At 36.7% G+C, this 20,142-nt stretch overlaps 3 protein-coding genes across 4 annotated transcripts in view; 1 reads left to right on the top strand and 2 right to left on the bottom strand.

Annotated features, from left to right (window-relative positions):
- The window catches only part of LOC110384266 (tumor necrosis factor, alpha-induced protein 8-like protein 2 A), a 50,909-nt gene extending 41,832 nt beyond the window's left edge, over positions 1 to 9,077 (top strand). For both annotated transcript variants that reach the window (XM_064038922.1, XM_064038923.1), the window contains 4 exons: positions 2,586 to 2,719; positions 3,105 to 3,263; positions 5,246 to 5,343; positions 5,573 to 9,077. In XM_064038922.1, the coding sequence (XP_063894992.1) occupies positions 2,586 to 2,719; positions 3,105 to 3,263; positions 5,246 to 5,343; positions 5,573 to 5,744 (563 nt within the window). In that variant the 3' untranslated portion in view covers positions 5,745 to 9,077. The remainder of the gene's footprint in view (positions 1 to 2,585; positions 2,720 to 3,104; positions 3,264 to 5,245; positions 5,344 to 5,572) is intronic.
- LOC110384259 (uncharacterized) lies at positions 7,934 to 10,745 on the bottom strand. Its single transcript, XM_064038921.1, has 2 exons — positions 10,507 to 10,745; positions 7,934 to 10,066 (listed from the first exon to the last, which is right to left on the bottom strand). The coding sequence occupies exons 1-2, from the start codon at positions 10,658 to 10,660 to the stop codon at positions 9,429 to 9,431; spliced, it is 792 nt and encodes a 263-aa protein (XP_063894991.1). The 5' UTR covers positions 10,661 to 10,745; the 3' UTR covers positions 7,934 to 9,428.
- A 4,205-nt stretch (positions 10,746 to 14,950) lies between these two features.
- The window catches only part of LOC110384258 (synaptotagmin-4), a 35,974-nt gene continuing 30,782 nt past the window's right edge, over positions 14,951 to 20,142 (bottom strand). The window contains exons 8-10 of the mRNA XM_021345457.3: positions 19,062 to 19,189; positions 18,509 to 18,701; positions 14,951 to 17,983 (exon numbers count right to left, since the gene is read on the bottom strand). Of these exons, the coding sequence (XP_021201132.2) occupies positions 17,867 to 17,983; positions 18,509 to 18,701; positions 19,062 to 19,189 (438 nt within the window). The 3' untranslated portion in view covers positions 14,951 to 17,866. The remainder of the gene's footprint in view (positions 17,984 to 18,508; positions 18,702 to 19,061; positions 19,190 to 20,142) is intronic.

Below are 20,142 nucleotides of genomic sequence, written 5' to 3'. Positions count from 1 at the left end.
ATTTCAAGGTTTTTCGATACGAATTTTAATAGCAAGAGCTTTATTTGGATTTGTCACCAGACACAAAATAAATGTTTGTAGACATTTTTACACTCTACGTTTGTTTGTGATCGCGCTTAAAGAGTTATATACTTTTTGTTCAACAAGACATTGTTAATGAAAAATCGCTTGAAGATTAATTTAATATCGACTTTATAATAATTATTAATGTTTCGACGAATAGTCAAAAATCATTAAACAAGTTTAACGTATTCACAACCCAATCAATAGCTCTGTGTCCTTGGTTGTATACTTGACAATGAACTTTTGGTGACTAAGCAAAGCACTAGAAATGACTGGCTGAAAAATATACGCATTGTTCTGTCTTATACCGAAATAACTATTAACAAGTTAAAGTATGTAAGTATATTGTAGCGATGAGTAATACGACCACTGGTTCATTGGTCGTGACTGCAAATGCTGCTTCTGAGTAAGTGGATCTAGATTCAAAAGCCACATTGGGTACAGGGTTTTCCCATTTGTCTAGTGACAGCTCAAAATTGGTTCATAGCAGTAAGCAAAATGTCATATTATATTGATGTACTCTGACATGAGAAAGGAGTTTTGCTACTACTGATGCTTTTGACTTGCTATGGGGAAAAGAGTCGAGGTACTGACAGAACACCTTTGTCCGTTTGCTGTGAGAACAATAAGTTGAGCTGTGTACTAACTTGATAGCAAAATTCAATCCTAAATGCCAGCAAATAAAAAAGAGAATTGCACATTTCCTACGAATATCCAAATCCGACACTAAAATGAAACTACTGAAATTTTGCAACAGATTCCATTTAAACGTTTTAGTTGGAAATTCAGCCAGCATCCTTTACCAACGTACCCAGTGCTGCCATGTACAAAATATTATATCGGTTTTGGCAACTCTTCAAATTGTTGTTTCTACGCCCAATCGGCCGTTTCGTGAGTCAAGTATGTGAGGATTATGTTAAAAAGAACTGTTTTTTTACCTGTTACCTGCTGGTTGCTAGGCTACTTATACCTGCTTATTGTTTTTGCATTGATTTCTCGTGTATCGCTATTGTTCTGTCTAGTTTACTTTGGCATCAGAATAGGTGTTTAGTTTCTATACACAATCGTAGTTCGACTTAACCATCTTTACTTTCGCAAAATAAAATTATCGTTTTAACAACGAAGTCAACTTTTTTGACCGTATAAGTGCATTCAATTATTAACATCTGCCTTTTTGTGTCGCTGCTTGAGCAGCTGATCTGTCAGTTTCATTTAAATAATTGAACAAGGTTAAACATATTGAATCTTAATCAACAATTGAGTACATAGGTTTCTATTAAAGCTCCTTCACTAAAACATTATGTCTTCTTAGACATTGATGTTGATTTCTCTATCAATATCATTACAACAATCAATCAATTAAAATATTTCTAACTTAAGCTTAAGTCTAGTATCATAAGTTCGCGGCAGATTAGCCACGGCCTCGCAATATCCGCCGACCATCTGTCTCCTAACATGGCGGTTACCCTTGGCAACCGACTGCAAAGGGAGTCTCTTGTTTACATACACACCTAAGTTTTTTTTTTAATTGTCGATCGAAAAACGCTGAGTAGCTACGAAAGAACTTTATTTTAGGGTTTTTCGTGGATATGTTAGATATTAGGGAATATCTACTAATATTTGTTAAGAGAATGAAAATGAACACTATTCAATTTGAGAGAGGTATCAATGAACCTAAAATTCAATGTTGTCGTTAGAAGTAAAACACACAACACTAAATACATTCACACATATGTGATTCAGATTGCTAACTTGCTTCATTATCTAATTCCTCATACACGAATGGTAAATACGCAAAATACCTTGATAGCAATCATGAAGAGAGAGCAACAGATGCAATGGAAACTAGCACTCCACAATGCAATGTCCTAGTTAAAGCAGATTCAATTGGAAACAATATTGTTCATTGCACAGAATTGATATAAATTCCTCTAGGCAATTGTAACGAGCCCAGTTGACAGATGTGGGCAGATGGTACTGCATACATTACTGTCAACGCAAATACCAATTTCATAGTCTGAATTAATACGACAAGCAATTTAGCCAGATCAAATTGCAATAAAGCTTTCATATAGCGTAAGTATATCATTAGCAATTCCAATTTAGGCTAATTGGGTCGCCATTTTATTTAAAATGAATCATCGATCGTGTGATTATCGCTTGCTTTTATTAGTTTCTGATGAATAATTACGAATAATCATGTGTGTATTGAACGATGAATTTGCAAAAAGTTTGTTCTCATGAGCGGAATTGAATGCTCTAGTAATGGTGTGGTATTGCTTATCTTGTATCGTTTATTTAAATGTTTCACTTTTATCGTCATTGTGTTATATGTGAGAATATGTGTCCTCAAGAGTGTTATTCTTATCGGTTGCTTATGATTGCGACTTCTCACGTTCGTTCTTCATCTTCGTTATTCCCATTTAAACTAACCGTTACCTTAACGTTTCTTCTTCTTTCTAAATTGGATCATATTTCTCCTATAACCTTCCTATACTTACGTGCTCTATCTCTTGTTTCAGCAATGGAAGGCGGCGCGTGGTGCGCCCGCGACATCTCGCTGCGCGCGCAGAAGAAGTTCCTATCGCGCGTCGGCGGCTCCGCCAGTGCGCGGGCGCTTGTGCTTGACGAACATGCTGCCAAACTGTTGGACCAGGTACTTATGTCCATATTTTTAATTAGGTTTGCGTTAATAAGGCAGCCCTAAACTGATAAATTGCGATATGATGGCACTGGTTTTGAATAGTTTTGATGGCATTTGCTTTTTGCTCACAGGGAATACTAATAAATCTTCAATTAGACTAGTACTTTCAATGAAATTTACTGGTGTGACACCAGTAGCATCGGACTCAAATAAACTAGGTATAGATGGAATCAGATATTTTAATCTATCGTTCTATTGCCCCAAACAGCATAGTCTATGAAACTATACCATCTGCTATTCTTACCACCATCTTCCATAACTTTGCCACCACTTGTTAGCCTTATTTAGTCAACATTGAAACATAACTCCTTCAAATGTCTTCTTCCATCTCTTCCAGTTTCTAACAGTCCTCCGGGAGCGCCTAGAGAAGCGCGAGGCAGAGAAGCTGGTGAAGCACGTGATCAAGTCAGCAGTGAAGCTGGGCGTGCTGCGACGTCACGGACAACTGTCGGCGGCTGACGAGAGAGCGCTAGCTGCCTTCCGATCCAAGTTCCATGTATGTGCTGTTGGTTTTTGAAGAGTGGTGGCTGAATTTGTATTTTCTTCCTCACTACAGCAAAGTCCCTTTGCTTCCTGATGATTAATTTCTCAGAAATCTATAATTTTTATACACTCAGCGGCACGGAATTTGGCCCAAACAAACACAAGTGGATATCAGCCCAGATAGCTGTTTTAACTTCTAATTTCATATGACATATTGTCAGTCCTTTCGTATTTGTTAATTTAAATACAGAAAAATGTGTGTCTGTCTAACTTTTATAACACTAGAAACAGATTCCGTTGTTGGAACACAAAGCAGAAAGTTAAGTTTAAATTCAGATAGAAATTGCCGAAGTACTAAGAACGTTCCAAAAAAAATAATGATTATGATCGCTTTTTGTTTCTCTTTTTTTCACAATTTGATCTGAAAATTACCCTTACAGCAGCTCAAGTTGCTCAAGTAGAGTTGCTAAGACGTCAAGGGCGTACGCAGTGGAAGATGGTTGAAACTTTAAGTGCACCGCGTACAAGTGAAAGATATGCATAGAAAATGCATGACCAGACTGGCCTTTACACAAGAAGACCAGAAAGTGGGGGTGTAAGGTGTTCGTCGGCGCACGACGACCGATTTATCGTACGTGCAATAATGAAAAATGGGTTTCTCACTGCGTTAGAGATTCGCCAGCCTTTGCAAACAGCAAGAGAAGTCAACGTCCATAAGTGCACAATAAGAAGAAGGATAGAGGAACGGGATCTGCGTGCTCGAAGACCAACTCGAGGCCCGGAACTTCTCCCGCACCATCGCGTAGCCAGACTTAGGTATGCAAGAGAACATGCAAATTGGACGCATGACTAATGGAGTAAAATTTTATGGACCGATGAATGCAGAGTCGTCTTAAGAGCTCCAGACGGCCGTGAACGTGAATGGGGAAAGCGCTGAGAATGGTTTCTTCCCACCACTACCAAGCAAACAGTTGGTTTTCATGGTGGGTCCATCTTGGTTTGCCGAGGCAGAAGTTTAGAAGCCCGTACTGAATTATTGGCTGTCGAAAGTCGTCTGACAACAGTGCGGTATATTGAAGAGATCCTTCCAAATCATGTTTTACCCTGTCAGGGATTCATAGGAAGTGAAGAATTTCGTATAATGCAGGACAATGCTCAACCTCACACAGTTCTTTGAGTAACCGATTACTTGTTCGAGGTCGGTATTCAAAAATTGGACTGGCCTGCAAGAAACCCAGCCATGAATCCTGTAGAACATGTCTGGAACATGCTTAAAAGACAGGTCCAAGCAAGTCGTAACTCACCACGGACTTTCAGTGAACTGAAAACTGCGCTGGTAGCTGCCTGGGAGGAGATCTCTCAGGTGGAGATAAAAAACACGATCCAGAGCATGCCAGATCGTATGCAGGCAGTCATCAGATCAAGAGGAAGAAACATCCATTACTAAAATTCGATAACTTTCTGTTTTGTTAAAAATGTTGAATTTAAAAGTTTTTGGTGATTATTGCGGTAAAGGACTCTGTTTTCTAACTCAATGAAACTTAATGAAAATTCTCACAATTCTGTTGTCTGTTAGTCATTTTCTTTTGGAAAATGAGTAAATTAAACAATTTTAAAATAAAAATTCTGATTTTTCATTTAAATAATGGTTATAAGACCCAAATGTGCTTGGGCCAGATTCCGTGCCGCTGAGTGTATTAAACTACAACTTGAAATATCTACACAAGCCTGTCTATACTTCCTATAAGCCTCAAAGAGATGTCAGTAATCCCAGTGGGGCCCAACAGCCCTGCATCCCTGCGGGATTGTTTGAAAGAGTAACCGAGTTTTATGTAGCCCTGGTACATAAAAGGTTTACGGAATATGATGGATTTTTTTACTCAAAGTCGGAGGGTTCATTTGATGATTTTTGCCATCATAAAAAAACCGGTCTATGCTTACGTTGTATATTGTTATAGTTATTCTTACTTACCTTCTTTCGTGTGGTGTTTCCAGACTGTCCTGATGGCTGTAGTGTCCTTCTGCGAGGTGGACTTCTCCTACGACCGCGGCTTCCTCCAGGATGCTCTGCGCGAATCTCACCAGTCCCTTAAGTAAGTTCACTTTTAAATGAAACCCTTTTTTGTAGGGGATAAGGTTTGGAAGGAGGAATCATTGATCTTACTCTACAGTCAGATTATTTTATAAGCTTAATTGATATTAGAACCTTTACTTTCCAGCTTCTTCACACTTTTTAGCACATACAATACGTAATTACAATACGTAAAATCCATGTTGAAGAAAAGCAAAAGTAATTTAAAACTATTTCTGTTTTCTTTCCAGAGCGGTAGTAGAGCGTCACCTGACAGACAAGTCAGTATCCCGCCTGGCGGGGGTATTCTCCATCGCCTCCCGAGGTGAGCTACTCGACTCTCTATTCGCAGGCCAGGTCGACGAGGACGTGCTCAAACTATCCCGAATGCTGCGCAAAGAACTCGACCGGGGCCTTCTATAAACACCGACACCACACCTCCTGTGCCGTCCTTTACCAAAGTTAGACGTACCAATGTGGACGATTCCACTCGCACTCGGCTGCGAGTCGTCGGGACTCGGGAGTCTTCGTGAATCTCCGACTAAGGGAACACTTACGATATCGTTATCTCCACAAATGGAGATTTGATTTTTTATTACGATTTATCTAGTTAGAATTGTATGTGTTTGCGTACAGTGCACTGCTGGGTCGTAAGCCGGCTTTGAGATTGGCTCGTTTAATAACAGACTTCAAAAAAAAGGGTTCTCTGGTCATTAACTTGAGTTCACTCGTGCACCTATATTTTAAACTTAAAAAATGTGAAACATTTTCACAATTAAACAATAATGACATGAGTTTTAACAATAACTAAACATGTATTGATAAGATAATGACAAAAATAGCATTCACATACCGAATCAAAGCCGGCTACGATGTAGGGCAAGCTTCAGCAATCATTTCACTAAAAGCACATCAAATGTTACACAGCCATTCGTTAGCTCTCTCCAAAACATGTGTAAACAAATATGGCGGAACAAATAGTGAAATATAATAAATAACAAGACTTTTATTGAATACTCAGCGAGTTAATGTTGTTTTGTCATTATTAAATTATGATTTTAAGTATGTATTTGTAAATTAAATTGGTGTAATTTGACAAAGTTATCTTGCACTGGGGTTACCAGTTGCTGAAATATTGTAATTTATTCTACTTATAATGTATACTTTTTACAGAAAATTGCGTAAACAATTTCAATGATAAAATGTGTTATTAAAAATGCCACTTATTCAATACTTTGACTGCTTAAGTAATATTTCTTTCCAATATAAACTTGCCTGCCGTTTCTGCCAATTTTATTGAATGATAAAAAAAAATATGCTTGAATACATGACTATGTTGGAACCACGATCTTGCCTAGTTTTAACGCCTTTTAAGATTATCACAGCATTATTATTTTAGAATGCATTTAATAGTTTGTATATAAAAATAAATTAAGGTATACTCGATTAATTTAATTTTGTAATTATATAATTTTTACGCTATAGTTTTTAAGTGAAGTGTTACCAGTAAGGTACCTAAGTCGTTCGTTTACAAATATCAATAATGTTGTTTTTAAACTTGCATACAGATCCGTAGATAATTATTTAATAATAAGTCATTCAATTAATTTTTGTTTTACAACAAACGGAATTCAATAATGCGCCTCGTGTGAAGCGTATTCTAAAGGAAAAATCTTTATAATGAACATTTACCTAATTATTTATAAATAATCGGGACTTAAACACGATACTTTATATTTTCTGGAAGTTTCTACCGAATAGATATTTATCTACGTATCTGGCTGCATACTTAACCTTGTATTGTAATCTACTCATATAAACGAAAATAATAGACTTAAACAAAAACATATTTAAGCCTACATGTCTACGAATATACTGAATACATATAACATTCTAAGGCCCTATTGCATTACTTGATAAAATCTTGTCAGTCATCAATAGTTAAACTCGACATTCAAAAATTTTACTGAATTGTAACTTTCATGACAACATTTTAACGGGAAATCTGAAACAAAGAATCTTGTATTTGTGTTTTTTTTTATAACAGATGGTTATTTTAATAATTCATGATTTAATTTTATTAAGATCAGTATTCATAAAAAACTTTGTAGAACAACTCACATCATTAAACACAACAACAAAAACACAATTAAAAAAAAAAAAAAGAATCTTGAAAATTTTACAAGAAGAAAAACAACTTCGGACCAAAACTTTAATATCTACAGTTCAAACATATCTGAACTAGAATTCATATCTTAGTTATTTTTAGCAATAAACTCGATAGTCATAGATTATTGTTTTTGTATAGTTATAATGTTAGTGCGGCAACTTCACTGGGACGCACATCTCTCTTGCCTAATCTTGTCACTGTTTAGTGTTTTGTACTATTCGTTTTGGTGTTCTGGTGTTTTCTAGTTAGAGATCACACATGACAATTGTATTGAAAACAATCGAGCATATGCCATTATTATATTCAGGTATAATTTTTACTATTTGAAGTCGTAGCTGCACAGTAAATCTTGTACCAACAAAAATGTCTATCGCTCTTTTTAAGACCACCAATTTACGTCGAGTAGCTCTTTTACCAACTGCCAAGAAACGTTGTTCAGAAAATCCTAACGGTCGGGTTGAGAGAAGAATATTTCCCGGTGGTCTAGTCTACTTAGTAGTGTGTGCATCTCTAAATGGAAACCACCAAATGTCATAGCTAGATGAAATCAAAGAGACGTCCAAGTAGGGATTGTATTAAAAAGACAATATCGATGTGTAATATAAATAAATAAATGTTTGATTCCTAGACTCTGACGTCTTACTGGATTGATGTGAAATGAATGTTTAAAGTTAGTTTTTACAAAAACTGGTGTGTTTTATATGTTAGCGTATGTGTTAGAAGTTAGTTTCTTAACTTTTGAATGTTTCATTGTATTTTGAAGACAACGTCCACCTCTTTAGAGTATGGGATCCCGATTGTGAGATTAATCGATTGTTTGAGTTTGGAATATGTAATTCTTCAATGACTTTCAGCTTATGCTAGTATGAAAGACATTTTTTTCTGCCTTCGATTTAATTTTTGTTTGATATCGAGGTGTACGCTGTTCCTTCAACGAACCATATTTGTCAAGTAGAAAGGATTTTAATACATTGTCCAAATATCAATGGATGGCAATTTTTGTATCATATTCAATGGTGGAGTAAGAGATTCAAAGAAAACAACGCAATCCCAGTCAGATGTTGTTTTAATGAACTTTTATGTACTTGTAGATACACAAATGTTACAACTTTGATTTAGAACACATTTTACGCTAAATGACAGAAGCGTTTTATGACACAGTAAAATTAGCAAACTAGACAATATTGAAATTGGTCAGACGATAAGTTTTTTTCGATTTCGTGACTCATATTTTTCTGTATCGTTGATTATTTATTTTATGCTTACTTTTATTCGAAACGATGCAGGAACTGAATTATGATATTACAACCGATGAGAATAGCGCATAATGTTCCAAATGTAAAAGCAACTTAAAAATTCATGTTCTCACCAATTTCCATATTGTTTAAGTTTTTTTTATAATAATAAAGTACCGCGCACGAAGCACGTACATGACATTAAGTAATATTTATTACATCGTAGGGCTATTTTCACATATTGAGAACGTCAGCGTTCAACACGGGTGGAGCCGTTAACTTAATGTAATAATTTTTGTTAAGCTGTGTTATTGTAATAAGATTTGATATCAAATATACAATTGATAAGAGTTTTTGCCTACTTATTTTAATTACCCCTTATATTCCGATGCTCGGAAAGACAAGAGTTCCAATAAAACATTACGTTACATACCTAATGATACAATTTGTTACACCATTCTGATGTATAAACTTGTGGAAAGAGTAAGTATTACATTTCATACGAATGCTTGTCAGTCAGAGAGGCAACAATTTAATACTTAAAATCGTAAAACAAAAAAGCAAAGAAACTATAGGTAGGTACCATTTCTTTAATTTCACATTAAAATATTGTGAAGGTTAATTGATACGTATTTTTTCGACAATATTAACACCATTTAGTAACGTTGGTCCATCAGGACAAAATAAGTAAATCTTTCTACACTATTCTCCTTCTGTGTAAGTAAATTCAAATTCAGATTTAACTGGAATTAGCTTAGACTGTGTGGCAGCGTCCTCCGCTAGCTGTTCGTACCTAGAGAATAAAGTGGCGATCTCTAGTTTTAGCATTATTTGCATCCTAGTCGGTAACTGTTTGAAAGATTGAGCATAGCTTAAGAAAAAATGATCTACACCATCTATTTCGTCTTTGTCATCACTTTTTTTTCTTTTCGAAGTTTCTGCAGCTTCGATTGAGTCGTTCATATGTTGACTTTTTCGTTTATTGTATACCATGTCAGTCTCTGCAACTTCGGTGGAGTCGTCCATATTCTCTAGCATGTCAGTTTCTTGTTCGCTTTGGTCTTCTAATGAAGAATTTGCGTCATCGGCGTCCGGGAGTTCAGCGTTATCTTGCATTGTATCTTGGTCTTCGTTTGTGTAAATAAAAATGCGCGTTTGGTTTCTATTGCCTTCACCGCCTTCACGGCCTTCACCTCTGCATTGGTCTAGGAACGTCATGTATTTAGCCCAGAGCCAGTATTTGTACTTCTTGTAAAGGATATCGTTGTAAGGAGGGTTCGCTTTCTTGTGCTTCGCGTAGTTGTCCTTTAAACCCTTCCACTTTGTCCTCCAAAGCTTCACTAAAAATTGAAATTTTGTATGTAGTAGGTAGGTATATATTTTACAAGTTAGGTAAGTAGGTACTGCTATCCAGTTGCCGATTAATAATGGACAGCCGCAAGTAAAATTATTTCAAAACAAATAACAGTGGTCCACCCATAAATAATAATTCGTGTACGGTGTACGTATATTATCTTATCTTATATATAAAAATGAATTGCTGTTCGTTAGTCCTACTAAAACTCCAGAATGGCTATACCGATTTGGCTTTTCTTGTTTTTTAAAATGTTTGTAGAGGTCCAGGGAAGGTTTAAACGATACGAAGTTCGCGGGATCAGCTAGTTATGAATATTAATGTACTCTGTGCCCAACACACAAATGCACTTGTTATTTCCACGGACGTAAACTTTCACATGATAGACACCTAGATGGCGCTGTTACAAAAAGTAGTATCACTTACCACTGCCGGAGCCCATTTCATGAGTGATTTCCTTCCATGCCTCGATTCTCATCAAACGGTGGCATTTGTAATGTTTGTGTGTCACGTCATACAAAAATCTCCTTTCTCTAATCAGCCCGATTAATTTTATCATATCTTTCGACCACACAGGCATTGTTGATGAAAACTTGGAACGCAACAAAACGACGTGCGTTCTTACTGGACGCCGCGTTCGGACTAGTTTATAGTTACCGACGTTACCGTACCGCTAGCGGTGCGCGTGAACGAAGTTTCTAGATACAATGTGAGACAGAGAGCACAAGCATGATCGTGGAACGCGTGAACGCTCTCTTTTATGCTCCTGCTCCACCTGCGTTAGCGTTAACCTTAATGTCAATGGCCAACTACACGTTACTTATAGCATTAAAAATGCGTGTTGGCTACACTTACGCAAATTGTTAATCCCTCATGAAGTAACGCGTTAACATACATTAAAGAGATTAAACTCAGACACACAAAATAATTCTAAAAACTAAAGCTTTCTCATTTGACCATTCCATTATCGTGCTCGTAAAATGCAGTTACAACTTAAACAAAGTATCTACACTCGTCCTTGCATGCGTGCAATGAGATGGCATTAATGTAGCCAACATCACTTAGCGCTATAAGCTACGCACTAAAACCCTTTGATGCGTCCAAAAAACCGACACCCGAGTTATCGCTTAACGTTTAATGCTATTTATATTGCCATTAGTATAAATTGACATTAAAACGTTGGCCACATCTGCGTAATGCCAAAATTTAACGCGTTAAGACGCAGGTGGAGCAGTAGCATTATACGTTTAGGGATCTATTAAGCCCCCAGTAAACAAATGCACATGCGTGGCCACTACACGCCATCAACATTGTGTACAGGGGGTATTGGTATCTATATGATGGCGGACAATTGTCAATCGTGGCGTGCAATCGGGGAGTTGTCGGTGTTTTGGGCACATTTCAAAGGAATCGTGGCGCAGCGTGGCCTGTGGTGTTTACACAATCGGCCGCTGAGGATTTGTGTTGCGTGTAAAATAAACATAGTAGTAAATACAGTAGTGTAGTGTAATATAGGTAATATAAATATAGTACCTATAATAAAACATGCAACGCACCTACGTGCTCTAGTGCGGACGTGTTTTTTGTTGTTTTACCCAATTTAAGGTGTGTTACTGTATGTAATAATAGAACCTAATGTGTATTGACAGTTTTGCAATAAGTATGGAGTGAACTAATTAGTGACTTTTTTACGGTGCGTTAGCCGAGGAAGGCTCTTCCTCACCTCGAGTAAAAGAGACAGGCTGCGAAACGCAAATAATTCATCTCTGTCTAATGCGCTGAGGTCGGCTCTTCCTCACCGCGAGTAACAGAGACGGGCTGCGCGCAACTAATAATTCGTCTTTGTCGCACAGCAGCGTATTGTGTAGTGGGACGGTTACTCACACTATTTGTTTTTTTTTTATATTTGATTTTTGAAAACCGTCGAAATAATAACAATGCCTAACGGTTGCGGAGCTTGTTCGATAATACTTATATGGAATGTTCGAAGGAGAAATGTCACAAAAAGTACCACTTGGCCTGCCTCGACATAAACATAGAGGGCCTTACTACAAAAAATTTAAACCCTGTTTTACGCTTGTCTAATAAAATTTTGGCTGCAAAATGAACCATATGTCAACGTCATAATTTGACATTTTTTTAGACAAGGCATAAACTGACGTTTAAAAGTTTTTGTGGTAAGACGGAGATAGTTTTGAGTATTTTTCCCCGGCAAATAAAAAAACCTGGGTATCTCCAGAATGCATCTGTGCAAATCATAAAAGAGGAAACACTGAGACCGCAATACGAACTCATTTTGAAATCGCTACCACGCGCATCAATAATATAAACTTAAAGCGAGGAAGTTAAGCTAACTTTTCACCTACAATGATGGATGCTGTTATCAGCATTAACGAAATTGTCTCAATTCCTGACAATTCGATTGGTCAGACAATTTCGATCAGAAATGATAGCTCGCATGGATAGCCAGGCAAATGCCATATCACTATTATTTATAGTTATATGTCAATGCTATTATTACACCAATTTACACCACTATTATTATAAAACCAAAACAAGATCAATGCGAATTATTTATTACTGACACGACTGACAGAAAAATTATAAATTAAAAAAAACCCCCGACCCAAAAAAAGTACGCAATAATTATGACAAAAGGTTAAAAACGCTAAACCCTATAAAAAGCAAAAAATAACTTTTAACACTACGTAAACTAAATTTTGTCGTGTCGGGGGACCGCTCTAATTCACTACTTTAGATACGTGTTTTTTTTTTTAAACGAATGTTGTAATTAGGTAGGTATCATTTGATTTATGTAAGCATTTATGAAGGTATTTAGTTTACGTAGTGTTAAAAGTTATTTTTTGCTTTTTATAGGGTTTAGCGTTTTTAACCTTTTGTCATAATTATTGCGTACTTTTTTTGGGTCGGGGGTTTTTATTAATTTATAATTTAATTTTATTTCATGTTTTTTAAAGGAGCTCCTTAATTTTTCCTTGTTTCATTTAATTTATTTTATCTTAAGATGGGGTCGCTATATGCGATCTCGGCCAAAGGAACAATCCTCATGGCAAACTGGCTCTGGGAGAATTGCACAGATTGAGAAACAATAAAGATTAACCTTTGGACATTCTAGATTTTCAGCAAAAATATAAATCGGTTTATCCGTTTCATTCCGGCATTTCAGGGTTTCATCCGCCACATCCCATTTCCAGCATCAGGTTCTCGTCAATTAGAAACATGAAGAGAACTCGTCAAGACAAATTCAACGAGCCCAAACTCGATGGGTTTACTAAAAGGCAGTTCAGGGTTACGTCTCCTACCTTCGTGCCCTAACAGCAGACCAGCTCAGTGGTTCCAAAAGACATTAGTGTTTCAAATTTCAGATCCCACATATACTTGCAAGTAAACTGAGCGTGTAACATTCCTATCACATCTAGCAAACGAGCTGATGACCTTGAAGACCTGAACCGATTTCCACCAAGCATAGCTAAGAACACTCCCGACTGACATACCTTTTAAACAAAAAAAACCGCATTTCAATCGGATCATCCGTTTGGGAGCTACGATGCCACATACACACACACACACACACACAGACACGTCAAACTTATAACACCCCGTCGTTTTTGCGTCGGGGGTTAAAAATGACATTATCCAAATTTCAATCATTAGCACCACAGATCAAAATTATTGATAAACAGTCTCTCCGCCTCCTTGGGGCTCCCATCCTAAACCATTTTTTTTCTACATTTATTTCAGAAAAAAAAGATAATTTCAATGATATTTCGGAACGTCTACAGAACATAATATGCATTCGGCCATCACAATTATTCGATACTGCTGTTTTGTTCCAAAATTCACATATTACTTCCGTTCTTCCCATCTAGTTCCCTTATAGTCACCTTTTAGACCAAATTGACTAAATTATCCGCCATACCCTCAGCTCCATTCTCAATGTGGCCCTGGACGACCGAGCCTGGCAGCAAGCCACATTACCCATCCGGATGGGAGGTCTCGGCGTCCGCAAAATTACCAGTAATAGTTTACCGGCAACCATCCATGATTCACTGCACCGAGAAATTAGCCAGGAATATTCTTGTTTCAACACTGGCTGATTTTGAGGTGCTAGGTATACATAGCCGAGGCTATGGATGAAAATTACTTGCCCGAATGAAAATTTACCCAGCAAAAGACGGGTTGCTGGGTATTTTTTTTTTCCCAGAGACAGTGGGATGAGGCGCTCTGCAGAGTAAAACGGAATAATTGAATAGAAACGGCAATTACTCCTGCTGAGCGAGCGCGCCTACTGGCTGTGGGTAGATGGGAGTCGGGACTTTGGCTGCAAGCACTACCATTGTCAAACATTGGCACCATGTTTTGTTAAAAGCAACGCAGATGGCAGCTCTGAAGTGGACGAAAAGTGTTTTTGTGAATATAATTTGAACAATTTTGTATTCAATTAATTAATTTACTCCTCTAATGATCTCCCTTATGTACTCCTCTTACATACTCTCTTATGTAATAAATATTTTTAAAATGGTTTGCAATAAAAAACACTAATCCAATAGAAAAAAGGTTTCCTTTTACAATAGGTAATGTAATGAATGATACAACAACAGTATGCTTACAAATATACTAGAATTTTGTTTTTTGTTATTTCTTAATATTTTGTATATCTTTTAACCAGGTATCTGTATACTGCACCTAATAAATAAAATAAAATTAATAAAATATACCGGTAGAGGTGATACTAATTAATCGGTTAATGCTTCTCCGTGTGAGAGGAGGCCTGTGCCCAGAAGCTATAATGGTTTTCGTAGTAAACAAAGAATCCTAAAAGGGTCAAAGGAAGAAATGAAACGAACAATTATTGTGAAAGCACCAGTCAATAAATTTTATTCACTATAATTCCCTTAGTATACAAATCTGATATCGGTGATGTGGATGACGTGGTCTATACACTACAAGTGCTGGTATATCTGTTTCTTTGTTCATATTCTCACCAAGACACGAAATAACCCGAGCATTTATAGGATTACGCTTTTTGAGACAAAAACCATTTCTTTTATTCGTCTCTTGGTCAAAATACAACAACAATTTATTATAGTAATAAAGCCAAAAGTCTGTCCCATTGCTCGCAAAAAATCATACAAAAAATTATACCCCATCATCCAATCGAATTACTTACATCATACCCTAGTAACGAAACAGACTTTAAGCCTATAGCGATAAGAACCAGTTTCGCATGAATTTCATCTACTACACATGAACAAATTGATTTACAAAGTAAAACACATGAGATCATTAAAACGGAAACATTTAGTGATAGTAAAGTAGTTACTTACGACTAAGTAATTATAATTTCTTATTTTAACAATTAGAATGAGAAAGCGATTTATCGATGATCAAGCAATGACTATTTACATTTTTATTAAGTTTGGAATGTTTAAGTATGGGGTAAAGTATGAATAAAGGACATACAGCTACGTAGCCTTAATTTCCAATGACTACAGCGATGAATTTCACTAAACCAACGTTGATTTTAATTTCGGCATAGGTACTAGGTAGTAAGTGACTGTACATACATTGCAATTTTTATTACATTTTTAATTCGTATATTGTCACTACGACTTCTGAGATATTATAAAGTACAATAAATAATACATTCCCTACAATATCCGACAATTTCAAAAATATGTATATCAATGAAATGAGATCATTGGTGAAAGCGCCATCTATGGTGACACAGCGACACTATGAGAGTACATTAGGAGACAGAAAGCTCGAAGCTTCGTCCTGAGCTTATACGTACCTAAACAACTATCAAAGTAATTTTAGGTATAAAATAGATTTATTTGTCTAACCTATAAACTATACATACATAAGTATTATGTTCTAGTCGATCAATGAGTATTACTTTTGTCCAATCCTGCGCATGCTTGGGTTCGAAAATTGTGTTTGATTTTGTTGTAGCGTGATCGCTAATGAAGTGGGTACCTACGTACAGTTTTAGTGAAATGTACCGAATGGCATTTGATGCCATCGTTGATATTGAGACAGAACGATTTCGTTTTTCAAAACAATATCTTCAAGCGCATTAGTTTCTGTGGTAGTGGTCTATCTCATCATTCGATAGCCATGTTAATTTTCTGAGAAGAGTGGTGTTTTAAGCTCACCGCAACGTAATGCGCCCAGAAAATATATCTGAACATTCGATGAATTTTTGTTTATACTTAAATCTTTTATGAAATCAGTAAATATAGGTATTAAGTTTTCCTGTATTTTCACGTACATACAATTTCTACAGATAGTTAATTTTGAGTTGATTGATGATAGCTAATCGTAAAATTAACAACATTTATGCTTACGAATAGTTTGTCAGACATTACTTAATACAATAACGAGTGAAATCCATTACATCAAGTGTTCTTACATTTAGATATGTAGAATAAAGACGACCTTGAAACGGGAGAGATTTATTCGTTTCATAATAGCTGTCAAGTTCTAATGTTGTATTGAGCATTCCGTTTTTCATTATAAGTACAGCAAACTATTTCCGAAAGAAAAAATATAAAGACTTGGTGGCCTGGTTCCATTTTAAGTAGTGAGTTCAATTCATAGTCATGTTTCCATGTGGTAGAATTTTCATCAATTTGTGTAGTCTCCTCCATGTTGTTAATCATAGATATATGTTAATTATAGATATTATGGTGTTAATTGTTCTTTCTACTGGTTTTTCTCGACGGCCATGCTCACTCCCGTTTCAAAACATTAAGTTAATCTACATTTGAATAAACACGAGTTTGCACTGACGTGAATACACACTAGAGAATGTTTTACAATTACTGTCGGGTAGGGGACGCTGTGCGCTTTCAAACATATCATAATACACGCGAATAAATTCCAAATAATTTCCTCTATCTAATATACAATATCATTTTTAGTTTACAAATTAATTCTAAAACAAACGCTTTAACCTCTGGACTTTGGCTTTGCCATCCTTCTGCTAACGTTACTGTGCAACAATAATAAGTGAGAAATTAAATTATCAGAACAATGTTTATGGCCGATCGTTAGGAAAGTAAACTTGGTTTGTAGGCACAGACTTTGAGGGTTTACAAAAATCTACATCAAATTAGATGAAATGTTAAGTTACAAACCCGTGATTAACGCCCGTATATTCAAACGACCTCTACAAGATTCGATGAAGTAACAGTATTAAACTTTTTGGAATTGTCGTTTGAGTATTCGAGCATATCACAAACGCTCTCGTGTCCAGCTAAATGTTACGACCAGTTAGCTGAACACAGAAAGTATGTCAATGGTAAAGGAATAATGTGTTGGGATGACAGGAATTAGACAGAATCCTTGTTGATACTGCACGAGCTTCCTTCCTGATCGATTTTTATCCTCCGTGATTGTTGTTCACATTCTTCAAATTCTTGACTAGATTAGAAATGTACTTTCAGACCAGTTCTGAGACTGAAGTCGTGTTATTTCCATTCATTTCTTTAGGAACTGGCTGTGCCTGTCCGAATATTTTCCTCTTGAACCTAAATCGAAATCGACAGACAGCTCCCGATACTTTCGCAGACCTTACCGTAGAAAGATTCATTTTCACCAGAACCACACCAGCAAGCACTCAGCAATGTAAATTTTTCTTCTGCTGAGATCTTGTGTTGTTCAGGCGAAAATGCACTTTTAGCAGTGGTCTTAAAGGTGTGTTCTAGATGTCAGGGTTGATGAGCAGTGCAGTATGAACGTGGTGGGGTGTAGAGTGGGTTCACTCCTTGAGCTTGTGCCAGTCGGCGATCTGGCGGCGCGGCGCGGCCTGCACCTCGCGCCAGTGGTGCCGCGCGCTGCCCGCGCCCACCGCGCCCAGCTCCAGCCGACCGATCACCTGGTGGAACCGACAACAGCGTCATTAGGGTCATAATTATGTTTTTAGTAAAACTTACTCTATATAGCATAGTACAGAAGTTCCCGAAAGATGTTGGAAGGTAAATGAAGCTACATAAACAGGTCATGTTCATATTGTTCATCATACAATCCTATTTGAATTTGGAAACTTGCGAACTTTGCGAAACTTTAGAAAACTATTTTGTAAGAAGTTGATTTAGAAACACCTTTGTCTTCATAGTTTTCCTACATAGTGTTAGGTATGTCTACAGTGTGTCAAACATTCAAATCCACTTAGTCCTTTTCGGTCATCAAATCAAAAGTCCATTCATCAAATAAAACTTTTGGTTTCACAGCATCATCGGGAGGAATAGCACTCCTAACATTATCGCTACTGCTATCGTTATATACTTTCTTCCCATTTTGTATTTCTTATTGGTTTATTATCAGGTTTTACTTAAATTTTTCTTTGTCTATGTGACATACGCGTGAATACATGTATTTTCTTTCTTTCTTTCTTACTGACCTCATTCTTCGTAACCCTGTCCCAGTCAAGCACGAGCAGCTCCAGCGACACGTGGTCGAGGGTGGCGTTGGGCGCGGCGGGCACCTCGAACACGAACGACTCGTTGAACACGGGGTTCAGCGTGCGCTTCTTCACGTGGGTCTTCTTCTTCGCGATGCGCTGACCGTTGTATAGCAGGTACATCTTCACGTAGCTGTGGGAGAAGAGAGTAAGATCATTGATCATGCACGACTTGGTTCAGAGAGGAATCAAATGAACGAGATGTGACGATAAGTGGTACAAACGAATTGTCTTTAGCTGTGAAAAATTCCACATAATGCCTGGACTATTCTACCAGGTTTGCTATAAGTACTGGTACCTAAATTTGGCTGTACAGAATACTCAATATATGTATAGCGAATATTACATCATCATTAAGTGCACGCCACTGAGATCGATTTTCCGCTTCGGCGAATATTTAATGATCAGGAATCCAGAATGTTCTCATCTTGACCACACTAGACACAACTTCAAACCTTCACAATAAAATATAGTACTTATTTAAAATACTAACGGATCAGCAAGTCCGGTGACGTCCATCTTGGGCAGGTTGCGCGCCTTGAGCAGCACCACGGTGAGGCGCGCGGCGGCCGGCTGCCAGCACAGCGACACCAGCACCTCGCCGCGACCCACGCTGCGCATCTGGGTAAGATAAGATATCAAATTATAGATATACATACGGTAATTGAATGTTATTATTAAACAACTCCTTTCATATTCCTTATGCACCCTTATGAAACTCCCTGCGCCCTTTGGAACTGTGTTATACAATGTGTCCCGGGGATAAGTGACCGCCCGAAATTTTTTGAATATTTGTACAAAATTAAGGATAATTTCATTTATATTTTTGAAAAAAATCATTAAAAAAATTTTATTGTCAGGCCTGTTAATAACAGGCTTTGCTCTTTTTTTTCAAATTTCAACTGACTGTATTTTTGCATTTGTTTGAAATAGCAGCAAACATTGCTGTGAGCTTTTGTAGGAAATATCATGTAGTTTATTAATAAATTAAAAGAAAGTGATATTAAGGGGGCATTTATTGGACTTATTTTGAAAAAACTGAAAAAAAGGCGTTATTTTCTTTGAATTTTTATTTTCTTTTTTTTCTAATAAATGTTTTATTACATTTTTGTTATGTTTGATAATTTTAATTGATAAACTATGATGTCGGCTAGTCAATAAAGAAAAAAGAATTTAAAAAGATGTAAAAACTTAGGAAATATCTTAAAAAAACTGCAGCACGTCACAGTATTTACTAAAAATCATTAAAAAAAACCAAAGGCGGTAAGTCCCAAATATAAAGGAAATTATCCTTAATTTTGTACAAATATTCAAAAAATTTCGGGCGGTCACTTATCCCCGGGACACATTGTATATTGGTCATTAGAATACCTACCTTTTCAACTCCCTTAGGTACCCTTCTCATGCTTACCCCTTAGTTACATCTTTATGTAGGTATTCCCCCTATAAATTCTCCAAGCACCTGAAGTTAATACATGGTCGCACAATCAAGTCTTGTCTTGATACTAAAAGCCTTACTACAAAAAGTTAAACATCTGTTGAACACTTGTCAAAAAAAAGTGTGACTGCAAAAT

The sequence above is a fragment of the Helicoverpa armigera genome, chromosome 17 (assembly GCF_030705265.1).
Source record: "Helicoverpa armigera isolate CAAS_96S chromosome 17, ASM3070526v1, whole genome shotgun sequence".
Lineage (NCBI taxonomy): Eukaryota > Metazoa > Arthropoda > Insecta > Lepidoptera > Noctuidae > Helicoverpa > Helicoverpa armigera.
This window is presented reverse-complemented; position numbering and strand designations above follow the sequence as displayed.

Bases quoted from the DNA above. Each gene is read 5' to 3' on its own strand.
- LOC110384259 (XM_064038921.1), bottom strand. From the start codon at position 10,660: ATGCCTGTGTGGTCGAAAGATATGATAAAATTAATCGGGCTGATTAGA. The intron at 10,067-10,506 runs GTAAGTGATACT...TTCAATTTTTAG, and splicing joins TGAAATGGGCTCCGGCAGTG to TGAAGCTTTGGAGGACAAAG.